This window comes from Pipra filicauda, unplaced genomic scaffold, assembly GCF_003945595.2.
Source record: "Pipra filicauda isolate LSUMZ 115617 unplaced genomic scaffold, ASM394559v2 scaffold2_size9829703_pilon, whole genome shotgun sequence".
Classification (NCBI taxonomy): domain Eukaryota; kingdom Metazoa; phylum Chordata; class Aves; order Passeriformes; family Pipridae; genus Pipra; species Pipra filicauda.
In genome coordinates this window covers 5,138,776-5,159,584 of record NW_024104421.1, presented here as the reverse complement: position 1 = coordinate 5,159,584, position 20,809 = coordinate 5,138,776, and the positions used below count along the sequence as shown (strand labels likewise).

General features: G+C 39.6%; 1 protein-coding gene across 7 annotated transcripts in view; it reads right to left on the bottom strand.

Annotated features, from left to right (window-relative positions):
- BICD1 (BICD cargo adaptor 1) overlaps positions 1 to 20,809 on the bottom strand; it is a 177,151-nt gene that overhangs the window by 78,664 nt on the left and 77,678 nt on the right. For all 7 annotated transcript variants that reach the window (XM_039383273.1, XM_039383270.1, XM_039383271.1 and 4 more), the window contains exon 2: positions 11,578 to 11,790. In XM_039383273.1, coding sequence (XP_039239207.1) covers positions 11,578 to 11,790 — 213 coding nt within the window. The remainder of the gene's footprint in view (positions 1 to 11,577; positions 11,791 to 20,809) is intronic.

The window sequence follows — 20,809 nt, the reverse complement described above, 5'->3', positions numbered from 1 at the left end:
GGGAGAAAAAAAGAGGTGGCATATTTGAGGTTCTTACTGTTCACCCTTCTGTCACCTTTCTCTTATATTTTTCCCCTTGAGAACAGAATTTGTTGCAGAAAGCACAATTAGCACAGACTATGGGAGCCAAGAACTTATTAATGATTTCATACCAATGACAACCTGGTAATGAGTTTGAGGCTTTGAGGCAGAAGGAGGGAACTGGAGAACCTACTCCACAGAGGACCACCTTTAAGGATAGCATCACACTGCCACACAGAACAGGCTTCATTTTTGTAAGATGTAGGCTGAATGAATCCAAATCAGAAAATGCCAACATATAGAGCACAAAAAAATAAACCCCAAAGACACTAACCTTTCTCATATTTTTCAGGGTTTCATAGGTTTTTGCTTCTTTTTTATTTTTTGTTCAGCGGAGTTTTTTGCCAAAAATAGTAGCTGCTAACTATCCAAAGGCATGTATTAGATGTGTTATGCTCCATCTCACTGCGATTGCACCTCGCAAACCATCCAGTTCTGCGGTCAGGTCATGGGCAATACTCCATATTCAAGACATATCCCTAGGAAAAGGTAAGTCCCATTTCCCCAGATCACCTAGTATATCCCAGGAGAAACCCTTACAAGTAAATCAGTATTGATTAAAAGAGAAGAAAAAAATGTCCTGAAAATAAATATAGTTTTTGAACAAACAAGAGCAGATGTGGAAGGTCAAGTACCTTGGCTGGTAATTACTGTGCACGTGTGATTAGCATGCATGAGTTTCTCTCAAGGTCCAAGTGCTAATCACAGCTCCAGAAGAGAGTATTAGATTTATCAGTTTTGCTTGGTGGATCTCATCTCTGAATCAATAACCAGTCAGTGCCATCAGTTCTGCTCTGCTTCATCACGAGCAAAAGTTTAGGAGGAAGCAGGTACAGAAAACAGGCAGTGATGCATCCCTATGCAGAGAACAGGAGAAAATCAACAACAGAAGGTGAAGTCAGGCAGAGATAGAATGCACATGGGGACATCCAGGAGAAGAGAAATGCAACTGCACCACTTGTGTACTGATGACTGGGAATGCATCAAGATTAATGTTCTGTAATCCCAATGAGAACTGAAGGCATAAAACACTCAACAATTGCCAGGCACATTCTAATACCAAATGACTAGAAGAACAACATTAGTCTCTCAGAGAAGCTTTGATTATTTTTTTTTTAATTGGAAGCTGCTCAAGATATTTAAAAAAAAAATCAAAGGAAATTAATTGGAACAGGGATAACAAACTTGCCTTCACTCTTTATTAATATTCTTTATCAGTGACACGTGTCACCAAAACGTATGCTCTATTTGCTCATGCACTCAGGCAGCGAGGACTTTCAGCAAAAATTTCTCCTTCTCCTTATGCCTTTACTTTATCTGCAAGAATGCTCAAGCTTTTGGGCTTAAGCTTCAGAAAGTCAGCCACCCAGGGTATTCTTCCTTTCCCACTTAATCCCAGGCAAATGAATGAAGTCACAAGGTACAAGTCAACAGAGCTCCTGGGCTCTTGCTCCTGAGAGTCCAGATCATATTGCAAGGATTCTGTAAAAATTGGCACTGCAGCTAATCACAGCACTGCCAAAAACCATCTTACTCCACACCACTTGAATAGACAAAAGCCCAAGTTATTTTTAACCAGCAAATTAATACTGAAAAGAATGAGTCAGCACAAGCAGTTCTTAAGAGGGCTTCCTCATCTAGAAAAAAAGCAAGGCAGCATATTTAAAAAAAATTAAGGCCACAAAGACAAAAAATAATGTTTTGACAAGTTCAGAGAGCTATTAGCCCAACATCCAAGGGGCTGTGCATCACTCACTGATGCAAGATAGCTGAGAAACAGATACTTTTCCCAGCATCCCCAACCAGCCCTTCAGGTGTAAGCAGCACTGATGGTCCCATCCTCCAGGAAATTTGCCTTACTCTCCTTTAAACCCAGGTAATTATTTCTGGCTTCCTCAGCATGTGCTCACCCAATACCTTGCACAAGGGGGTACATAAGGGGCTTTGAAACACTACCTCAGCAAAAATAAGGGGTCATTATTTCAAAGAACTTATGTAAGAACAAGCACTGCCAGATCCCGATTTGATTAATTACTGCCCACAGATTACCAAGTGCAGCTGAAAGTGCACCCCCTTTCATTTTCTATTTGAGGCCCTGCAAAGGTCCCTTTCTGAAAGAAGGAGCTGAGAATTTGAGTATTTATAATAAGGCACTCTGTTATTTATGCAACAGTCCCTCGGTTATGCTCCATTATCCCACTTGGCCTTTTTATGACCTCCCTACTGTCCATTGTTTGACTCTATTCACAGCAGAGCTAAATGCCCGAACCTTGCCAAAGAAAACAGTGTCATTAATGTGTCAGATAACAAGTTTGCATCCGAAGTCATTCTTTGGGGCTCATTAACAAGAAACACAACCACTCAAAGATGTGCTTTGCAGGTATATTCCAGGGTGAGAACCGAAGAACAAGCAGCTGAGGATTACCCTGAGAAAACAGTGACACAACAAAATGTTTAACAAATTTAAACAAAATTTATCCTGCACCGTTGACCTTCCTATTCTATTACAGTTGGTGCATATGAGGAGTATGAACTTGGAAACACAGTCATTTTATGAGTGATTATCGCAATTTAGGGTTGTAAACCACATTTCAGGAAACCAAAGCGTAAGTCTTTACCACGGCCATCTTTGGTTTCACCCGAGTGGATTGTTGGCCAAACTGTGAAGCAAGAACCAGAAGAAAGTGTTTGGTGGTAACTAAGGAGAAGATGGAGTTGAATGGCAGATTTGTAATTAAACTTGTGTCAGTTAATAAGGTCATTCAGAAGCATTTGAAGCTGGACAGGTCTTGCTGCCTATACTCAAAACACTTTCTTTGACAGATAGACAGTAACAGTCTATTTGTATACCTATCAATTTCATAGCATGAGAAGAGATTTGGTAGGATTACAAGTTACAGCTTTCCTGTCTCCCTCCAATACAAAGAAAATAATTTTTTTTCTTTTCAGAAGTAAAGTTCTGTGAACAGGGAAAATAAATGCACAGGGTAGAGGAAACCATTAAAAAGCACCAGCATTTAGCTCTACAAAACAACACCCTCACAAAAACACTCTAAAAACTACATGAAAATGAGTAAAAAGGTTTTGTCAGCAAACACTCATTGATGACAACCTCCATAGTTTTGCCCCTTCCAGGCTGCCCTGTGCCGCAAAACAAAGCTTTGCACTTCAGAGTGGTTCGCTGCTATTTTTGACTCATCACAGCCCATGGTGACACCAGTCACCAAACCCATCTCCATACTACCTTCATGGCCTGTTGGGAGAAACTCTGCAGTGGACCTCTTTCACAGGGATTACATCTCAGCCCACATCAGTCTGAAGAGAGCAGAGGTAGGCGCTATGTAGAAATAGCAATACTGATATGAGGACAGTATGAAGGGAAATGCATGTGTGTCAGAAAGACAAAACAGAGTAAGGGTTAAAGGAAACACCTGCAGTGACGGTGAAGAGCACTACTTGCAGTCAATGCACTTGCAGCCCACCAGTGCCCTTCACTTACAAACATGCACTGGTGATTTTACGGAGACTGTGTCAAGAGGACAGTAATTTGGAACAAGGACAGGGTCACTCTTCACACTGTTAAGCCTCAAGTCCCCAGAGGTCCTGTAGCTCTGCCCAGTCTAGATGGAGCACAAATAAGTGCCTTCACAGGGAAGGCATCAACATCTGAACTGTTAGCAGGTTTGTTAAGAGGTCCAGATAAGACACAAGTGTAAACTGGACTTGGATTTGAAGCATGTCAGCAACACCTAATGAAATTTCCCATATAATATAACATTATACTATTATACGACATTTCCGATTAAGCTCAATCTGAAAACTGTAAGAATAAGGAATTCATATATTTTTTAGCAAACTTTGCACCAAAAACACTACCCGTTAACACTGTCAGCAAGGGAGGGAGAAAAATTTGTGAGTGTGGCCTGGCATCAGCAGGCTGGAGAATCTCCCTTCAGAGGGCTTCTCTAAAATCAGAAGGGAGAACACAAAAAACACCTCTCAGTGGGCAAAGTAACAAATTGATTTATAAGCCTAATTTAGTGCTGGTTCTAACCAGTTGACAGTAACTCCCAAAACAAAGGAATATAAATATCGTCAATTATACTGTGCTAGTAATGCCCTAAATTGTGATGAGAGCACTCTTTTGACAGGAGGAACAGTTCTGCTATCAGAATCCAGCTCCACTTTGTTTCTCAGACAGCTCCGACCCCCACAGTCATCTCCATGGGCTGCTCTAGCATCTCATTCCTACAGCTTCTTTTCAAAAAGCAGGGCTTGCATGAAAGTACATTAAGATGAAAACAACATTAATGAAAACACCATTGAATACTTCACCATATTTTCTTAATCATTCTCCTTCTAAAAGTTAGAGAATCATTTAGGTTAGAAAATATCTCTGAGATCATCGAGTCCAACCATTAACCCAGCACTGCCAATCTGCCATTAAACTGTATCCCCAAATGATACACCTACGTGTCTTTTAAATACCACCAGGGTTGGTGACTCCACCACCTCCATGGGCAGCATGTTCCAGTAACTGACCACTCTTTTCGTGAAGAAATCTTTTCTTAATATTCAATCTAAACTCCCCTGGCAACAACAAGAGGCCATTTCCTCTTGTACGACCACTTCTTACTTGGAAAAAGAGACCAACCCTCACCTCAATACAACCTCCTTTCAGGAAGTTGTAAAGAGCAATAAGGGCCACTCTGAGCCTCCTTTTCTCCAAGTTAAACAAATCCCATTCCCTCATCAGACTTGTGCTCCAGACCCTTCCCCAGCTCTGTTGCCCTTCTCTGTTCATGCTCCAGCACCTCAATGTCTTTCTTGTCATGAGGGGCCCCAAACCGGACACGGGATTCAAGGTGTGACCTCACCAGTGCCAAGTACAGGGGACAGTCACTGCCCTGGTCCTGCTGGCCTCACTATTTCTGATACAGGCCAGGATGCCATTGGCCTTCTTGGCCACCTGGGCACACTGCTGGCTCATGTTCAGCTGGCTGTCAACCAGCACCCCCAGGTCCTTTTTCGCTGGGCAGCTTTCCAGCTACTGTCTCCCAAGCCTGTAGTGCAACACGGGGTTGTCATGCTCCAAGTGCAGGACCCAGCACTTCACACCTTGTTGAACCCCAATACCATTGTCCTCAGCCCATTGATCGAGCCTGCCCAGATCCCTCTGTAGAGCCTTCCCATGCTCCAGCAGAACAACACTTGTGCCCAACTTGATGTCACCTGCCAACTGATTAAGGATGCACTCAATTCCTTGGTGAAAGGCCATTGCTGTAAGTACCAGCATAATATTAGCAAGAAGATAAATATTTCTAATACAGGCTTTATTTAATTGGTGTAGATGTCAAAGTAAAGTTCCATTCTTCAGCAGATTGAGTGGGATAAAGCCATTGATGCAGACACTGGGAAGCACAGGACACCACTACAAGGGAGTAGAGACCAGTAAGGACGCTGCATGCATCATCAGAGTCAATACTTAAACCACTTCACTGGCTAGGGTAATCATCAGAGCACAATCACAGGTTCCCTCTTCAGTGCATGAAGAAAATTAGACAACTACAAGGAAAAGCAAGCTAATAACATCAAAAGGAGTTCACTTTGTCACGACAGCCAGGCAGCTAAAAGGTGTTTCCTGCAATACGTGGTTCCTAGCAGCGATTCCTCTTCCAAACTTAGCTTTTCTGTCTTTTTTCAACACAGAGTTGGTAAGAGTTGCCTCACTTGGTAACCTGGGGCTACGTCCCTCCAAGAGCTCATCAGTCAAACCACTAGCCATGGAAGATCCAGGCTGAAGATCACGCTCTCTCTGGAGGTTGGAAATAGCTTTGCTGAGGGCTGCCACCTCACAGAGGAGAGACTGGGGTTCTGGTCTCTGCCCCAATTAATATTTAAGTATTTCTTACCAAACACTAATTGAAATAGGGACTAGAACTAGTTCCCTATTCCCAGCTGAATGGCTTAGCCTTTAGGCTAAGTCATTCTTATCAGCTTGCTCCCTCCCACTCTCCCTGACCCACAAAATACTAACTATCCCCCAACGATGCGGAACAGCTTCACCTGAAGGAATGAAGAGCCTGCCAACTGACTTCTAAGGCACTTTCTTCCGAGGAAGAAGTGGATTCATATATCCTAAGCTGGAGAAGAAATTGGAGCCCCAAACCTTGCCACAATCACAGAGCCAGAGGGAATCACAGAACCAGAGGGAACCACAGAACTAGGTGATGAGGTCAGCTGGGAAACATCTCCTTGGAAGATCTCAGTAGCACCTACAGTAGTGCTCAATATGTAGCAACAGTGTTGTGACAGACCTCAGTCCAAGCCAGATGTGTTCCTGAATGCATGTAGAAACAGAACTTTAGATGCACACAAAATTTTACAGGTGGAAACTTAGGCACATAATGACTGCAGAAGCTTCCAGTACTAGACAACAATTGAGCATATAAAGGATTCCGATTTTGGACTTAACTATATCTTACATTATATAGGAAGCACTATGTAACCAACTCCTGTTATAGTCTAAAACCAGAGCAACAAAACCAGAACCTGAAATTGATGTGTTTGTCCTGGTTAAACCACGACAGGTTATTGACTACATCTGTGTTCACATTTAAAGGCCTTAGGCTTTACTCAAAATTGTCAAAAATGAAAAAAATCCCGAAATCTTCAGATTGAAAAACTATAATTTCTAAATAGGAAATAGCCAAATAGAATTTAAGCTATATTTAATATAGAAATATTTAATTTTTTAGATTAAAGTCAACTTTAAGATGATGACTATAAATTTTTTCCCCTTCTCAAACATATGTTCCCTTCAAAAAAAGTCCAGGCTATCACACCCATACATTTCCTGATTAGCATGAAGTGCAAGATTTTTGTACTGCTGAAGTGAATAAATGTTTAGCCATGGATTTCAAGGGCTGCACAACTTCATCTTAGATATTTTTTCACCTGGTTTCAGCACATAATATATCATAAATTTGTATTTTTCTTCCCACCCACTTGTCCACTGCCCTCCTTCCTGTTTTTGCCCTCCAGAAGCCCAGGTGTGTGCTGTTTCCATGGCCCATTAACACTGTCATCACATAAACCTCCCTGCTCATCTGTTATCTCACGGACTGCAGGTACTGCAGGTACCCAGGTGCTGATTTCTTTCTGCAATCCCTGCAGCTGCTGCTGTGACATTTATTGGAGAGTCTATGAGTTTTAACCCTTTTCTTCCTGACTTTCTCCTTTTCACTAGTCTTAATGGGAACAAAGAGCTGACCTACACCTGCCAGCCTTGGCAGACACAAAAGCATTCATCTACCCACCTCACACAACTCCTAATCTGAGTCTCATAATACCTACAAAACTCAAACAATACCATCACCTTTCATCTCTATTTTCTACCTGCTTCCTCTTTGCTTCATGCTCTTTCCCCCCTCATTTCCACCTGTTTTGAGTCAGATGCCCAGCATCAAGACATCATGATAGAGGAGTACGATCTATATACTGACACTGATATTATCTATATATGGAGATCTCCTAACTATGGATATCACAGAACCACTTAGGTTGGAGAAGACCATTGAAATTATCAAATACAACCTCTAATGGAGTGCTTTCTGCTCCAACCTCTGAGCTGGGTCATCTGTGCTTGCATAACCACCTCTGTCAGTTATCAGTTTCTCAAGGTAATGGTTTCACTCCTTTATGCATCTATAAACTGCTTTTTGTTACCATAATAGATTTTTCAGTGGCACAAATGGAAAAAACAGTCACTCATCTCCCAACTGTAACTGGTTTTAAATAGGAAAAAAAACTACTCCAGAGAATTAGAAAATGACAGAAGATTGTATTTTTAAAAAATGGGTTTTAAAAAAGTATTTCTGTAACATTTATAACTGCAGACAATTCATATGCTGCTAGAAAAGGTTACATGAGCTAATAACCATAATGATCTCTCCATACAGAGAGGCCATCTACCATAAACTATGTGGTGCCTGACATACAGATTTTGTCAATCTGGTCTCTGACTGCTAAAAAATGATCTCTCTAGCCTCAGTTTTAAAATCAGTACGTTTTTGGTTCAAGGTAAAGCAATTTTAAAAATCTCCAAATAACTGTCTGTGTTCCCTATCTGAGGTCTTGATGAGAGAAAAAGAAAGAAAAGTGCTACCAGTTTTCCAAAATGTATGTGTTATTTAGTTAGGTGATAGTTAATAGTATTCCTATCCTTGTGGGTCCCTTTCAACTTGGTATATTCTCTGATTTTTATTACATCAAAAATAATGTTGCTGGTGTTTTACTCTTTTAATACTTTTAACATGAAGTTAGAAAACTATCTTGTACAAAGATTCCTGGTTCATTATTCACCATTAGGGTGAAACAAATGCTCAAGATCTCAAATAAAGTATGTCTTTTTCTAGATATGAGTATTGAAATCAGTTTATTTGCTTTCCCAGACTGAGATGCATAATCTCCAGAGACCTGAGCCTGATACATTCCCTTTTATAGCAAGAGGGATCCAGGTCAAGTTGCCCTGAGGACATCAGCTGTGACTGTATGGCAGATACTTGCTAAAATGCATGAATTTTTAAACTCTGGGGCTATGGAATTCCCAGGATTCCTAAAAGTCATCAGCATTCATATGAGTGTATTCTGACGGTTCACAAAATGCTCATACACATTCACATGACTGTGGACTTCTGTGCAAATTCAGAGAACAGCACATATAAATAAGATAACTCCCATGACAGGCTAGAGAATGGAGAAGCACTAATTGTATTATTTAGAGACATGATACAATAACAGGGGTCATTTTTTGAAAACCTAGCTATCAGTCTACAGTATCATAAGTGGCTGAGTGTGTGGATAAAATACCATAAATTTCTGTCATCCCTGCAAAAACTCTATTCCCAGAACAACACATCAGTTATTCAAAGCTTTTATACTAAGACTGAAGGTGAAAGGAATGATTTTTTTGTTGTTGTTTAGTTTATAAGATGCCTTAGTAAGGTTTAAAAAAGCAACTATAAAGCATATTCTCTTGAGGGGGGGTGGGCAGGGAGAGGAAAAGACAGGATACAACCAGGTAACTTATGTCCAGAATCTATCTTTACATCACTCAGTCCAGTTGCTCACACGAAGATCATCCTGTTTTCTTCCATTTTTTTCTCTAATTAAATTTTCAAATATACTGGCTAAAGAAACAAATTGCTTCCTCATTGTAGCAATCCACCCATGGCAGCATCTAATTCTGGCTTTACCCAAAAATTTACAAGAAACTTCATAATTTTTTTCCCCACCTTTGTGGTTGTCAAGATCTGGAGTAAGTTAAGTCTGCTTTTTCCTACTTGCAGTACCCAGAAAGGTTATAAACACTTAGAGAAAAAGGGCATCTTGTTTCTGCAGATACTTGGATGTCACAGCTATAGGATTTACATGGTTGGACCAAGGTATCCCAGGCTGGGTACAAGGGTGAGACTCCTTTGAGCACAAAGTGAAATACCAGTGTAATTCAGTGTGACAAGATCCCAAAGAGCTCAAAGTAGGTGTCAATCACTCTTTATCTGTTATTATTATTCAAGTAATTAATCATAATTGTGTATGGTGTAATCTGGATAATGAACTGACTGCACTAATCCCATTTATCTTTAGATACATCAGTTATAGTGATACAAATAAAAGTTCAGTGTAGCCAAGGACTTTATATTCAGGATACAACATCATCTTAATGGTAACAGTCAGTTTATCAGCCTTATTTTTATTCAGGTAAATTCCTCTATTGCACTTTAATTAACTACTATGACTTGTTGCTATGTAGCATTAAAGCAGGAAATAATTGCAGCTGGTTTCACACTAGGGTTTACTATTATCTCCAAGGAAATGAGGACAATCAATATTCTAGGGAGGACAGGTACTGAAACTGCCTCCTCAACAACCTACAGATCAATAACCATGATAGAAAATGGAAGGGAGATTTGCATTTGAAGGAATCCCAAGGAGATCCCAGAGGAAGGAATCAAGTATAAAGACAAATGGGTATTTTCTATAACTGTTCATTTGTGACTGAACCCCATGTCATGAGGACCTGTGAACTTAACCAAATGGTTAGGTAGGTGTGTCAGCACCTGATTGCCTACCACAAAAAAGATTTTAGGATAAGTAGATATCAATTTGATATTTTTTTTGTTTCTTTACTACTGGAACTGCAATTACAATCACATATTTTATTTGTAACTTGTGAATAAATGGCATAAATACTTCTTATTGAAGCCTGATTTTTATTATAGGCAAGTCCAGGACAACCATTAAATAAGAATATTCAATGGGAATAAAGGACTCTGTTCTAGAGATACCCTGTTCCCGGGGTTTCTGTAGGTTAAAAGGGCACTATTCCACTCAACTACAGAAAACATAGTAAACTTTAATATTAACAAACTAATGTATTAAACAAGCACTTTCCAGAATCACCTAGGAAAGATCTCTTCTAGCAGCTGGACAGTGGGGAGAGTCCCCATGTTCAAGCATTCCTGGGGAATGCAGGGAAGATGTGGGATCACTTCCATGTGCATCTTCTCGGACACAAGTTGGAAAAACAGCCTACACTGAGGACTTGATGACCAGTATATTCCTTATCCTCCATTTCACCTTAACTAACTGGTCAAAGTGGGACACACACATCTTAGTGAGTCTAAGATGTGTGTGTCTAAGAGTCTAAGAAAGGGAGCAACAGCCAATTTGTTAGCAAAGCTAAAGGAAACAGTCACCTTCCTCTTGTGTAGGGCTGGTGTTGAGCTTTAGTTGGCACAATTCATGTAGCAACCATCAACAGAGAAAGCATAAACTCATAAAATTATATCAGTCTCCCACTAACTGAGATTTAGAAACAACAGTAAGCAAAGTAGCTTTCTATAACTTCCATATTTCAAGGGGAGAAAAAGGCAAGTTATTAAATATTACTAAATTCTTGACTGAAATTATTCATTGTCTCATATGGCCACTAACTACATCTGACTTTCTTACTGTTACCATTTTCTAAACATGAGCATGTATTTTAATTTTGCTTTACAGGAGAAGAAAAATGGTGAAAGCTTTATCTAATTCTAGCCAGTCCAGAATACCCGGGAAATCATGTGAATTCTGAGAAAGAGAGGAGTTGCGTGAATCAGAAGTGTGCAGAAAATGTGTTTATGTAAAATTCACTTACATGTAGGTGCTATAAAATACAACGCAAAATGCTAAGAGTGCTTAGGAAATTATAGCTTCCTGAATTGGGTTTTATTATACTCATAAGAACTTGTCATCGTTGTTGTTTAAAAATAATAAAAGTTATATTTTTCCCTTTCTGAATTGTAGCCTTTTCAGGCCATGTGGTTTCAGGGATGATCACAGACCAGAAGGTGAGCATTTTTACTTCTTGTATTGTTTTCCTTACTCAGAGCCATGTTATCCATGATACTCCAAGAAAATTCAGCCCCTTGCTCCCTGCACACCCCCATTTACCTCTTTCAAGTCTTGGACGATGGCAGTGAGCCTCTCATTCTCTGCCTGAACATTGGTGACCACCGCCCTGCTCTGCTTGAGCTCATTCTGCATCTCCAAAATCTTCCCGAGGTAATAAGCTTCTTTTGATGCAGATTCCTGGAGCAGAGTCTCCTCCCGCGTCTCTCCATCCTCAGCCACTTTGCGGTGAACGGAGAAGGACTGTCCAAACGCCTGCAAGAGGAAAACAGCGCACAGTGAAACAACCACTGAAGCCCTGGAAAAACTATCAACAATAACAAGCAGCTGCATAGCCAGCGGGAAGGAAATAGATCTGCGAGTCCCAAACTCTGACCTAATAAATACTGCCTTAGCAGCCTCCTAGCAGCTGAGAGCCACCATCTCATCTAGCTGAAATTAAGCATCTTGGAGTTGTTCTCATTTGCAGTATGGATTTATGGCCCCCATCCAGGCGACCTCCACTGAGATCAAGATGGTGCTCTGCTAACTAGCCATTAATTAGCGCCAGCGTTTAACTCTCCTGCGTGAGGCCAGCCGATAATTCATCAACTCCTTTCTTCCCTAGTTCTGCAAAATAAACGCCTGGTTTCTGTTGTTTTAAAGAGCATAAATAGCTGACAAGTCTTTCTTAATTGCTTTCCATTTCCAACAACCTTTTATTATAGGAACTGATATCATGGTATGGAGAAAAGCTCCTGCAACTTGGAAGAAAGATAAATGAGTACCAAGCAGTGGCCATCTACACCCCTGGTATGCTAAGCATACAGTTTGTCAGCCCCTTCATTTCATTTGTGCTCAGTGTTTTCTGCTGAGAAGAAACAATATTTAAGTGTTCAAGAAGTGTCTAAATATATAGATAATTTCTAGTGATTCTCTTCTTGCTACTGGCTTGGACTGATCAATTTAGTAAGGCAGTATTTCTCAGTGACAACTTCTGATCTTATTTTTGACAGCTCTGGAGCAACCTGAGAGGATGCAAAGTACAAGCCATGATAGTAGACATGATGGAGATACCATTTAGCTATGAAACACAGAGGGGAAACCCCAGCAATAATATAATAACATAAAAAATAATGCAATAAAACAAAATAATATACACACAAAAATAAAATAAAAATAATACAAAAAGGAAAATAAAACAAACCCTTATTTGATTGTATTACCTTTAAAAACAGGCATTTGGCTGAAAGTTACATGACCTAATTCTGGAAAAAGCCAAAAGAAGGCATCTAATGTTAACAATATTTGGCCTAACATAGGCAGAAGTTTTCTCATACATCTTAATTCAAAGTGAACACATTTGAAAGACCATACCTTTTATTTTTTTCCCTAATGCATGAGAGAAAGATTTAAGTCATGGTAATATGTTATTTCAGTGAAAAATTGTCCCTAAAAGCCTGATTTTTACTCAGTTCTATGAAACCACAAAGCAGAGTACACATTTGGTCCCACTGTTAACTGTGGCCTTCTTTGCCTACCTATCGATAAGAACTACTTGTCAAATTAAATCCATTGTTTTACTGCTGCTATTTATAGCCTTTCAGAACACATTCTAAGTTTTACTGGCATTATAAGTGAAGCAGCTCCTTAAAAAACTTCAAAGTAAAACCCTCTTCAAAAACTTCTCAGCTTTAAAGTCTACTTCACTTAGAGAATCCTGTGAACTCAGCATTAAAGGATGCTAAAAATATTCAATAATGTATTAACCCAGCTGTCTTCTCGAAAGACAGTAAGTTACTGAAATAGCAGGCATCAGCAACTTGCCAAATAGGATTTTGCAAATAACAAGAAATTCAATTTAATGAAACTGTTAAGCACTGGTTCAGTCACTATATCTGTACATCTAAGATGACTGTTTCAGGAACACTGCTAATAAATTATATCTTACTTTACATACTTATATGCAACGGCTCGCTGCTCCTAATTTGAGATGGAGCAAAAAGCACCAGGCCAATAATGACCCTACACAGCAAATGTAAAGGTCACCGACCCCGGGATAAAATCAAAACACAGCAGAAGAGTGGGTAGGAGTAAGAGGGATGGAGAAGCCCATGAACAAATGGGACCTGGAGTCCTCTCTACCACTTAACTATAGATAAATACCAGTGCACAGTGATGACAGCCTTCCAGGTACATACTGTATTTTCCTCAAATGTACTTTGAAGGTGCGTTTTTAGCAGATGTGCTGTTTAGAATGGCAGTGAATACAGATTCTGGAGAGGGTGCACAGTATAATGGAAAATTACTGCATACTTCATGTTCCATTGTGCCTATGACTACAGAAAACAAACTTTTTCTTTTTCCTATGAACCCAAATTTGAACATTACTGTTTATCATACTATTCAATTTCTTTCTTAAACTGCTATAAATATGTTCAAAATCAGGGGAAAGAAAGCAAGGAAGTATAGTTCGCTTTCCATGTTGTTGGAAATTATGCAGATCCATGCAAAAAAGGAGAGAAATATGAGATGTCTTAATATAAAGCAAGCGAAAAGTTCTGCTTCTGTATTTCATGGTCTGTATAGAACATCAAAAACTTGAACCCTTCCAGACATACCCACTTAAGGCCTTGCATGAGATTGATCACTTTTAAATTAAAGCATATATCAATACTTTTCAGCTGGTAGCCAAATATTTGTTCTATTTTGATTTTATGTTTTAACAATTTGATACATTTACTTATTTCTGAAAACCTATAACCTTGCTATGATATAAATACTCCAATTAACTGTGCTCACTTATTTCACTGAAGCCACCCCCACAGTAGAAAAAGTTATTCACCCGAAAAACTTTACAGGTCATCTAACTTTACAAGAGGCACAACGATTGTCCTCCAACAACAAATGGTTTCCAGACCTGAATGGGACAAAACACCTCACACATTACAGCCCAGACACCACACTCAGCCAACAGCATGAACAGACTGCAGCTGGGGAGTGCTGGAACAGCCCCCTCCATCCTTCACAATTACCTCCTGAACACGTTGGACATTAAAGAGTCAAAATGTTCCCAGGAGATGGGAAATCCATACTAGCGAAAGCCAATAATGGACAGGATAGGAACTGGAGGAGCATTTGGCACAGAGGCATTCATTTGGGAGAAGCACATGTAACTGGCATTGGCATCAAGCATGGAAGAAGGAAGCAGTAGATGAAGCTCAAAACAGAAGAAGCTGACAACCTGGACTGCAAGATAAAGACAGTTCATTTGCATTTGGGTCAATTATTGGATACCAACTGGTATGTTTGCAGACGTCTGCAGATGCAGATGTTCCCTGCATTCACCATTGTATAAGACACTGGTATTTCCATGGAATCATACAATGGTTCGGGTTGGAAGGGACCTTAAAGATCATCCAGTTCCAACCCCTCTGCCTCTAAATCAGGTTGCTCATTTTGTTCAGATATTTATAGCCAAGGTGAAGAGTTTGGCTCCTGAAGAGATGCTGTTCCTGCCTAAAAGTAGTTTGTTGCTTATAATTAGTACCACAGCAGCTTCTCCCTCAGTCAAATTTCAGGTGATGTCAGGACAACAAAAGCAGGGACAGGCTCTTCCACACTATTTCATCTTTTTAAATGGATTAGGACAAGTATGGCAACGTATCCTACAGAGTTCTCTGACCTAGCCTTCAAGAAAGTAATCAGAAAAGCAAAGAACTATGGCTGTAGATGCAGGAACAGTGCCCAAATCGCCTGTGTGATTTCTGTGAAGTATTCCACGTAGGTACTGTATTGGGCAGCTGTGTTAGTTATTTACCACTGTTCTCTTCAGTGTGGTGCTGCCGTGCTTGGTATGATTCCTCATTAAAACCACTTAAAAATCACTACTGGTCTCTTAGTGGCTCTTAGTTGCAGTAATCACAGTGTAGAGCTTTTCCAGCACAGGACATCATTTTTCGAATTCAAGTTTGGACTCAGAAAGGGCCATGTAGACCTCTATGGCTTCTGCTTCCTTGAGAAACCTGCTCCTGGTGCAGATACAATAGCTTAAATCAGCTACAAAGACTGAGGCACCTTTACTGTTTTGACAAAGACTGTCCTAACAGAGACCAGTCTGAATTTCATCCTACACAGGTATTGTCACTTCTCCCAAGATTTTGCTTAAAAAGATGTTCTTGACTGAGTGAGGTGATACTTTTTTGTAAGTTGGTCATAAAAGCTGAGTAACAAGATGCCATTAAACGTTGTATACATATTCCAAGACCTGAGAATTGTAACAGCACCCTGACTTTTTAGAGGCATCTTAAAATCTGAACTTTGAGAACCATAAAATAATCATCAGCATTTGAGGTCATGACAAAGAATGGCAACAGTGGGCACACACAGGGAAAATGTCAGTCTGACCACGGAGAAAAGTGCAACCTTTGAGGAAAAAGCCATTTACCACTGAACTCTAAATAACCCCAGATGGAAATTCCAGTGTCAGAAGCAAACTAGCACGACAGAAATAATGCTGTGAACAAAATGGGCACAGACTTGTAAAAGAACAATAGAAAAATGACTGTTCCAGACAACGTGTCATATTTATATGCAAATAGAAATAGCAGTAGAAAGTTAATGTTCAGCTAGTGACATGAAATGATGTCTGTAAAACAAAAGTTATATTTAACGCTTTAAAAAAAAAGGAAAAAGAGAAGCTAGATTTCTAATTTAGGTGTAGAAAGCAGCACATATGCACATATCAGTTATAAACATAAGTAGGTAATGAAGAATGCTATTTCTGAGTTTCACTTTTATTTTAACTAGTCACCTCCTGGGACAGGAATTCTGAAGTGTTTGCACAGAAATTAATTCTTCTAGTCTGTGATGATTAATAAGAAATAAAACATGACCTGACTGCTATCAGAACTAGGCAGTCTGCCTTTATGGCTTTGACACTTAATGTAGTTTTTCTGATGCATAATGCAACAGCATCGAATTGTTCCAATGATTGCCTATTTCAGCTGCTAACTTGCTGCAAAGTAGAATGTATTATGTATTAGTTACCTCCACATTCCTAACACAAAAGCAGGGAAAAACCAGCCTGGGATTATCCAAGAGGGTACCATATTTCCTAGTCAAATGTCAGTATGACACCACAGATGGAAATCTTTGCTAGAGATGTTAGGGGTTAAGGTCAGGGACAGGTCTTGTATTTTATGGCAAAACTGGAATGCCCATTTATCACTGAATATTCCCTTAGTCATTTGCAACTCCATGTTTCTCAGAGAAGACGGGGTTTTTTAAGCTTTTAGACTTTAAAAAAATTCACAATTTTATAAATTTTAATTTTCTTTTTCACAACTCATTAACCAAAGCTCAGAGTTCTTTGAAATTTTTCTGCTAAGGAGCAATCAGTGGCAGACAGGTCTGCGAGGGAATCCCCTCTATACAAGACCAAGCAGTGGCTGAGCAGGCTCTAGCCCTTCCCTCAAAATCAGCTTCCCTCAAAACTGCCCCCTCCATAAGACATGATGTGTCTCCATTCGGACATTATTCACTTAACATATCTCCAGTATTTTATACCCTGCTCACCTGAAGGCTGATGAAATCAACCTGGGTGTACCGGTTTCTTTGCTAGCAAATCCAACCCAGACTTCAGCCTAACTGGTAATCTCTCTCTCCAAGGGCTGTCTTACAGGTGCTCAATGCTCAGTTCTGGTCACTTGGTTGTTTATCATTCCCTGCTCCCTCACACTCTGGGTACACAGATTGTGTAGTGTCTTGGACAAGGACTGCATTTTACTCTTGAAGAACACAGGAGGAGGCACCGAGTCTAAGTCCATTGTGTTTCTTGGCAGTGCAACAGCAAATAATGCCTTTGCAGAGGTGACTGATGGGCTCCAGTCATATTATATCCGTTTTCTGAAAATATGGGAAAGTTTTAGGTCTCTAAAACTTTTTCACAATTTAGGTTAAATCTTCATGCAGTTGACATGACCTCCTGATGGTCATTTAAGATGGCTTAGAGAAGGCAGTAGGTTTCCTTTTGGAACCCAATACTGAAGTGATTAAAGCCTTCAAATGCAAATACCAGGCATACTGCAATCAAAACACAGGCAGATGCAAGCTTAATGATGACAGAGAAAAAAATTAATAGCTATTGTGTGGATAGTGCATCTGAGATGGACAGCCCATGCAGGGAAGCAGATTGAAAAGTCAAAAACAGATTGAGAACACAGCCTGAATCAGCATGGCTATATAGGCAAGAAAACTAGATCATGAACTTTTGGGTTGACAAGCTATCTGAAAACAGCTTGATATTTTACAGCTAGGAAAGTGTCCCATTTGTCTAATTGCTCCCGTGTTCAAGAAAGCAGGATGTGGAACTCTCCTACAGAGAGGCAGAAGATGCAAAGATGTTCAACCCCATCACTATTTTATCTTTCAGCTAAGAACAACAAACAAGGTTCCTAGAGCTAACCAGTCCCCCAGCCAAAAGAAATATGAGATAATTGATCAAAATTGCACTGTACCCAAGCAACTGGCTAAGCACTGGTCATTTCAAAATTTCCAGACTCAAGATGATCAGTTTTATGATCTATGGAACGCAACATGAATAGGATTTGTGCGTGTTTGTTTGGGGTTTAATTTTTTTAATGTAGCAACATACCTTTTACTTCATATGCCCCATCTTGCAGAAAAAAAAATTAGGTGTTTTATACTCAGTTTGAAGCAAGCTAACAAACTAGGGTATACCTAGAGGTATTCAAAAAATGACTGGATGTGACACTTAGTGCTATGGTTTAGTTGGCAAGGGGGTGTTTGTTCAAAGGTTGGAGTCAATCTTACAGATCTTTTCCAACCTTAGTGATTCTATGAGCATAGTACAGTAACTGATAAACCTATAAATGTTACTTGAAGAAGCTATCTTATTGCCACCTAAAGGCAGAAAGCATTTAACTTTATTTCCAAACACCAGCTTACTTAATCAATTCAATAATAATGCAAATGCTGGTGCAATGATAAAGTAATGTAAGTTAATATCTGCATGAGAGATTTCTTGCAGAAGTGACTTGCAATCCAACGTGTTGGAGGTTTTAGCTGTGCCAGAAATACTGAGGAGATCAGATACACAGAAAACATAAGTAATACTGAGTCTGTTTACCAATGTAGAGCAGTAGGACAAATGTCAACAATTCATAGGCTTTTCCCCAGGGAAGCTTTGGATAAAAGTGTGAAGGATGTGGACGCTTCTGTTTGTTCTCAGTGGATCCTTTCAGTGTCTACAGTCCTCTTGAAATTCATATATCAGATGCTAATCAACAAAGCTTTCAGAAAATACAGAGAGAAATGAGCATTTACATTCAACTCAGCTACAAGCACGGCCACACTTCTACAGTCCCAGTACAGTGTGCTGATTTCAATCAATACGTGAAGCCTTAGGCAACCATGCTGCCTTTTTATAAATAAGGAACAAAAATATGCCTAAATGTGATGGTTGGGAAATATTTATATAGACAAGAAGAAAGCAATACCATGAAAATGAACAGTCAATGCTAACCTCCATTGTTCATCAGCAATCCAGTAAGAGGGAGAGTGAATAAGAATTTCCATTTAATTGCCTTTAACAGCACTCTAGATGAGGATTTCTATTCCCCAGCCCTGAGCATTCCCTCCAGGCACAGAAAACACAAGAAAGGGGAAGCTTGTAACAAAGAGCACCACTTATCTACAACACAACTAATTAGTTTCATGCTGGTAATTTTAAAGCAGCTCTGTTCCAAATGAAAATGGCCAATAATTAAATCATTTCTATTAAAAAAAAAAATTCAACACCTTATTAATGAAACATAAGGTGGCTCAAAAATTTGCACCAATTACTATATTGGTGCTTATGAGTTTACACTGCTTCATGATCAACCTCCAGCTATTACAAAATTCCAACAGAAGCATTACCAGAACAAGCATGTAAGACTGTCAAAGATTTTTTTTTTAAACAAAATGTGTGTGAAGGTGGAGATGAAACATGCCTTCCAGTAACAGCAAAATCCCTTTTTTACTAAAACTTGGTTTTTTTAATCTATTTTCCCCTTCTCTAACTGCTTTTCTTCTGTTTTTCTAACTATGAAATGGCTAAGATAATTGCAATTCTGTCTCCTGTGCTTGCTTGAATAAAGCTGCAAAGAATGTATGCCAAAATATAACTCTTTAAGAGTTGTCAGCCTGCTGGGACATTTTAGTTATTTCACATTAGCTCCCCATATGTAAACTCATATTCCACAATGAGACCACACTTTTAGAGCATTTTAGGAGTGGTCTAAGGAAAGTCGTGTTGGTAGTGAATAAAAAAACCAAACCATGAAGTGCACCAAGTGCATTCTACATTGCTGCTACTACTTCTGCCACGATTTCCCTCCCAGTGGAGAGAAGTCTCAGTGGTAGTATTGGAGAGGGAAAGATTATTTCCAGCTGCATAGGCATAACAAAGGAAAGGAAGGAAGGACTCCTATCACAACCAATTAGGGCTATTCCAGAGCAGCATATAAGAGGCAAAGGCTCCATGCCCAGAATGCCTCTTCTCTAAGAGGAAGAAGGAAATAAAGAGCAGGATGCAACCACATCAAGTTGCATGAAGCAAGTGTAATAAATAAGAAATGGTAAAATTTACTCGTCAAAATATATATTGTACTTTTCATATATTATAGCTAATGCTTTGTTGGGACTGGGGAGTTGTGAGCTGCGGAATAGTTAACTGCTGTGTTACTATTATAAGTTGACTGTCCTGCAACTGGCAGTTCCATAGTTGGCAAGATAAAGTATTCTGCTTTGCTGAGCACATATACTATATCCTGTTTTTCTAAAAATATTGACTAAGTGCACTCATTAGAAAAGGAAGAATTCTGATAACAAGGGTCAGGGAGTCAAGGACAAAGATGATAAAGAAGAGCCAAAGAGAACATCTGGATACCATTCCCATACCCAGCTCCAAGGACATTAGAGCTAATTAAAACTACTGATGGGAAGTACCTGGCAATTAAAATAGGCCTACAACAGAACCAACCAGAACGAAGCCCGTGAACTCAAGCCCAATGAAGAGCTAACAAGTGACTATGGGAGGGGAGTTGAAAAAGTACAAAAGTTACTGTTTGTCTCTGTTGAGCTTGCAGGCCGTTGGAAGACCAGGGGTCTCTCCAGGCCGCCCAGAGTGCTGATTTGCTTATTTGCACTTTATATAAATCTTATAATAAAAATTGCTGCTATATTTTGATTTGGTTTATTTACCTATAACACAAGGAAAAAGAAAGCTGCT